This window comes from Macrobrachium rosenbergii, chromosome 26 (assembly GCF_040412425.1).
Source record: "Macrobrachium rosenbergii isolate ZJJX-2024 chromosome 26, ASM4041242v1, whole genome shotgun sequence".
Classification (NCBI taxonomy): domain Eukaryota; kingdom Metazoa; phylum Arthropoda; class Malacostraca; order Decapoda; family Palaemonidae; genus Macrobrachium; species Macrobrachium rosenbergii.
The window spans coordinates 14497391-14503507 of NC_089766.1; the positions used below are offsets into that span (position 1 = coordinate 14497391).

The 6117-nt window shown below is 35.1% G+C and overlaps 1 protein-coding gene across 12 annotated transcripts in view; it reads right to left on the reverse strand.

Annotated features, from left to right (window-relative positions):
• The window catches only part of LOC136853069 (excitatory amino acid transporter 2-like), a 224122-nt gene that overhangs the window by 26860 nt on the left and 191145 nt on the right, over positions 1 to 6117 (reverse strand). For all 12 annotated transcript variants that reach the window (XR_010857312.1, XR_010857310.1, XR_010857313.1 and 9 more), the window contains one exon: positions 1373 to 1480. Coding sequence is in view for 8 of the 12 variants with exons in the window: in XM_067128317.1 (XP_066984418.1) it covers positions 1373 to 1480 (108 nt within the window). In the remaining 4 variants the exon portion in view is untranslated. The remainder of the gene's footprint in view (positions 1 to 1372; positions 1481 to 6117) is intronic.

A 6117-nucleotide genomic window follows, 5' to 3' on the forward strand; every position in this document is an offset into this window, starting at 1 on the left:
TTGTATGAGATTCGATAACGTGATTCATACTGCAATGTGATACTTATATACTCTTAATTTGTGATACGGCGCGAAAAATAAATTGACAAGTAAACGATATGATCAACAACTTTTATGAAGAGATCGATTCTTATCATCGATACGTTTCATGTTATCTGTTTCAGTGCGAACTGCAATAGTCTGATAGTATGATTCACAGTGCCCCCTTGATCCTCCAATAAATAAATGATTGTCAAAAAACCGACCTAAATGAAACGCCCTTAACTGAATGTAAACTACAGAATTACAGATACTGTATTCACCAGTTCCATGGCATCTATAATTCAACAAATTATTTTGTGAAAGCAATAATTTTTGCTAGATCTTGAATATAGAGGGTGAATTACGAAGTTTACTTTGAATTTTGACAGCGCAAATGAAAAGTAAAGACAGTTCATGTTTTCAGTTATTTTGCTATACATTAAAATATAGTGTACATATAATACTTTTTATTGGTTTTATTTGTTGTTTCCTATTTATAATTCTACACTTCCCTTGGACTTGTCGAAAATAATAATAATGATATCTCAATAACCAACGCTCTGGGGAAACTCATGTGCATTTGCTGTTGGGATTTGTGCGATACCACTGTACGTAAAGGCATCCCTTCTTAAACCCAAGGCCAGGGTGTTTTATAAATACCGGGTGACAGAATGCATGGCACTGATTTCTGGCAAAGGTACAATTATTCACGTCGCGCTGCTGGCACCTCACTTTCTCTGGGGTGACGAAACTCTACAGCGGGCTGCTTTATATAGACGATGAAGTAAAGTCTAAATTGTACACGTCTGTGATTTGAATGCACATTCATATTCTATCACAGAGCTTCTTTGTCCTGATAAGTCCCATAGCACGTACTTCTTTTAAATCTGCATATTTGATAAGCACACGTATATATCAAGGATATAACTTTTCTCCGTCAAAGGATAAAATAAACTACATTATATACACCTTGTAATCTAAAAATTGACAAGCTGACACATACATTTTTGCATGCAAGTTGATTTCTCTCTCTCTCTCTCTCTCTCTCTCTGTCTGTCTGTCTGTCTCTCTCTCTCTCTCTCTCTCTCTCTCTCTCTCTCTCTCTCTCTCTCTCTCTCTCTCTCTCACACACACACACACACACACACACGCACACACACACATGACATTAGCAGCATCACTTAAAACACTGTGTACATCTACAAACAATGACCACAAACATGCACAAAAATTAATCCCAACCTCTCTCTCTCTCTCTGAAATAAAATCTCTACCCACTTTCTATATTAACTAACGGATAAGCTTCCAGACATTTACAAGCACATACAATCTCTCTCTCTCTCTCTCTTACCGAGTCCAACGCCAAAGATGACTCCTGAAAATGTGATGAGCAAAAGGAGGTTCTTTCTGACCCAGCCCCACCGCATGTCCGTGACACGTACTGGGGACATCTTTCTACCTGTAAAGAAAAAGGGGACACTCATTATTATCTCGACCTATTAACGTTAGAGTTGTCACTTAAAATACATTCTATATAAACGAAAATAAGCAAAAATGACACGTCTGTTTGCCAATGTAATCATTCTAAATGTCTACACCAAGTTAAAGAGACTTTCAATGTTATCACTGCCAAAGCAAAAGGGGCGAAATCGTAGTCGAAATATTTTAAGGTGAGAGAAACAGTTCCTGGGTACACATAAATGGGGTAATGACCTACAAAGCACATGGTCTTTTGCCAAAGTTTCCGTAATGTTAGGGCATTCTATTTTCTACGAACGCACGTGGAAACAAGCATGGGCTGTCTTCATATGCAGTCTGTGATGATGAGTGCATACATACATTATTTACCTACACATTATATATACTGTATGTATGTATATTCTTATGCTGTGGTTTTCATAATGCAGTAATCTCCCCGTGTGTATGTGTGAATTGTTGTATAACTGTGATTTTGTGTTCAGATACGCGTATACCGTAAAAGAGTTAGCGTAGGTAAAATGGTTAAACGCTATATGGTTTGAGAGGACGACGTATGCGTTGAGCTGAGAGAGACTGAGAGCCTTGTTCATTGTATAGAGAGCGGTTGTTAGTCCATTTTCAAAACTGCTGAAGTAATGCATTCCATTGGGACTCGATCAAAACACTGTGGTTAGACCTACCACGTAGATAGACGCCCATACAGAGGAGTCGAGACTCAGAGACCAAAAAGCGTTGTGAAAAGGAGCTACATTTTTCCGCTCCTCTCTCTCTCTCTCTCTCTCTCTCTCTCTCTCTCTCTCTCTCTCTCTCTCTCTCTCTCTCTCGGGATTTTACGAATGTCCTGTATTAACGTAATTGATATTTAGATAGACGATGGTCACTCATATCCTTTAACTGTTTATTTCCTTAGTAAATGTGTCTGAGTTATCTGAACAGTGTATTTTATTAAGTGTGTGTGTAACGGCGCCTGATTAAAAACACGAAGCAATTTGGTACCAAGGTATTGTAATATAATTATTGGGTTTCTAGTGCACAAGAAAAATATTTAGAGTGGTTATATGTAAAGATACCTTTTCACTTTTTTTTTAATATTTTTTCGTGTTATATGTTTTATGCTTTTTGAAGAATTTTTCTTTTATGCATATATGTGATGTATTTGCTATTGCCTTAGTTTTTGCTTTACATTTTTCGATATTTAATCTTTTGCAGAGTATATTCTGTGTCTTTTGCATCCACATTTTTACATGATTGATTTATTTGCCTTATTTTGTTTAACACTTGGGAATTGAAATCTTGTTAACAATTTAAATTCTTCTTTAATAATTTTTGATTAATTATATAATAAATTTCCCTGAGACTGTTAATGTCATGTATAATCTTTGAATTTAGAAATAAATTTTTGTATTTAAAATATTATATCAGAGTTTCATTCATTGACCCACCAGTAATTTTGATTTGAATGAGAGATAGCGTGGTGAGATGTTTTCCTTCAAGTAATTGAAGTGAGCTCGAACCAGGGAAATGAAATAAATAGAAATACTTGAACTTTTATAATGTTAATGGAGTGACGCCCTTAGATTTTACCTCACACCTGTTTAACGAACTTAATCTGCTTTCTTTCATGATTGATAAGTTTATAAGGGATCACTGTTGCCTTTAGAGAAATCAGTCGTCTTGTATGTGTGATGAGGGTTCAGGTGTCTGGCTTTTGTGAGGTAACTATAATTGTTGAATAAATGGTAAGTTTGGTAATCAAATATCAAGCACTTAGATACCAGGTTTGATTTAAAGAACAGACACTGGACACTTCACCATATATAAATGGTGCACTAGACTCCGGGACAAGCACTTAGATACCAGGTTTGATTTGAAGAACAGACACTGGACATTTCACATATATAAATGGTGCCTTGTCCGGGACAAGCACTTAGATATCAGGTTTGATTTGAAGAACAGACACTGGACATCACAATATATATGTGTGTATATATATATATATATATATATATATATATATATATATATATATATATATAATGCTTTTTACAATTACAAGGTATGGGGCTGCAAACCCCATGCCCTTGGTCAATCAATGTCTTTTACACCTTGTAAAGTGGCGCATACGTTAATGTTTCCATTTTGGGCATCCTAAAGGTTTGAAAAAGTGGGCGAGCCCCCGAAAATAAAGCTCATTCGCCGTTTAATGGCCGTTTCATTTCACCAAGGGATACGCAACCCTTCTCTAGAAGCTTCCCTGTCTTGATAAATAATGAATTTGCGCATCTTTCCAGGATAGTGACCCACAAGGGTTTTAACCCGGTATGTATCCATTTTCGCGGCGTGTTTAGTACAAGCCCGTTGGGGATGATCGTAAAAACATAAACAAAAGACTGTAAATATCGTAAAGATAATGACCCCAAAGTAATATTAGTCCTAGATGACGACCCCCGAAAACCACTGGGGGTCACTATCTGGGAAAGATCAGAATTTGTGTCCAAAGCCAGCTGCATTTTCTAAAACAGCAATGCCCACGTTGTACCATTTAACACCACTGCAGCAGCAGCACTAAATAAACTGTCTTGATATAAGTGGTTTGCTGGACTCACAAGACAAGCTCATCTGCCATTAAGGAAGCCTTTCTCCCCACCAAGGGATTCACAACCCTCCACAGGGTGTTGCTCTGCCAAGGGACAAAGTGCACAAGAAGTACTACTTACTGCCACCAAGTTAGCAGTCAGGTTTGATACCTGATGACAATTCAGAAGGTATGTGAGAATGTAGAATGAACATTTTTGGGAGCACCTCATGTTGGGGCAATGTTTTAAGACTCTCTCTCTCTCTCTCTCTCTCTCTCTCTCTCTCTCTCTCTCTCTCTCTATATATATATATATATATATATATATATATATATATATATATATATAATATATACAGTATATATATATATATATATATATATATATATATATAATATATATATATATATATATATATATATATATATATATATATATATATATATATATATATATATATATATATATATACATACATACATTCAGGCGGAAGTACACAACAGCAAGCAGGAGTTCAAAGAAGACGACAGTCAACGAAACAGTTGCATATTTATTAAGAATCGTTTCGTGTTACTTAAACACATCATCAGTTTCTTAATAAATATGCAACTGTTTCGTTGACTGTCGTCTTCTTTTGGACTCCTGCTTGTTGCTATATATATATATATATATATATATATATATATATATATATATATATATATATATATATATATATAGAAATATATACAGTATATATATATATAAATAATATATATATATATATATATATATATATATATATATATATATATATATATATATATATATATATATATATTATGTCAATATAGTCCACAAGAGAAAAAGAATAAAACACTCTAATAGCTCGATTATTTCGCCTTCCACCAGGCCTCTTCAGGAACGTATTACAACTAAACAGTTTCCTTGTAATAAAGCTCTTGAAGAGGCCTGGTGGAAGGTGAAATTATCGATCTATTAGAGTGTTTTATTCTCTTTTATCCTGTAGACTATATTGACATATCTCATCTTCGTGGTATGAAGATTATATATATATATATATATATATATATATATATATATATATATATATATATATATATATATATATACACATATACATACTGAGTCTTAAAACGTTGTGTCCATTATATATACGATTATGTATAGTGTGTGTGTGTGCTGAGTGTGTACAAGAGTTGTCAAACAACTTTCAAGTGTTAGAAGGAACGAGAGGAATAACAAGAGGGCGTTGGACAGATGGCATAGAAAAGGTATTGGGCGTCAACATTCAGGAAATGAGAGAGTGCGTGGGTGGGATAAAGGTGAAAGGTAGGTGTGTCAGTGCATGTGTGTGTGTGTGTATGTGTGTGTTAGGAGGTTCAGCATGCTGCTGGTGAGTCATCTTTATGTATACGAGGCGATTAATATCTTGGAAGTTTCCAGCACACAGGTTCATTCACGATTCAGCAGTTTAAGTACTAAAATCGAAGTGATCATTTAGAAACAGCCGTGAAATTGCGCATGCGCAAACGCTGTCACAAGAACAGGCGTCCTTTCTTCAGACCAGGACTGGTTCCTATCAAAATCTTCAAAACTTCCACTATCACAACTATACATGACTTGAGTCTGTTCATGGACATAAGTTCAAATGCAATCATTGCTCATGGATACCTGAAGCAAAGTATACTTACAGATGATAATATGAAATGAACAAATAAATCATATTATATATGTTTGCACACACACACACACACACACACACACACACACACACACACACATATATATATATATATATATATATATATATATATATATATATTTATATTACATACTTACAAATAAGCAATAATAAACAAAGGGCATTATGGAAACCACATGACTCAATTAAATGAGCCAGTGCCTGAGTGCCTTACTACTACTGCTCGTTACTGAGGCCGAAAGGAGAGGAAAAATCGATGGCAGAGAGACATATATGTACCAAGGTTTAGAGTGAGTTGTTGCCATGGCAACGTCGAGGCGCCCTTGTGTTCCTCCA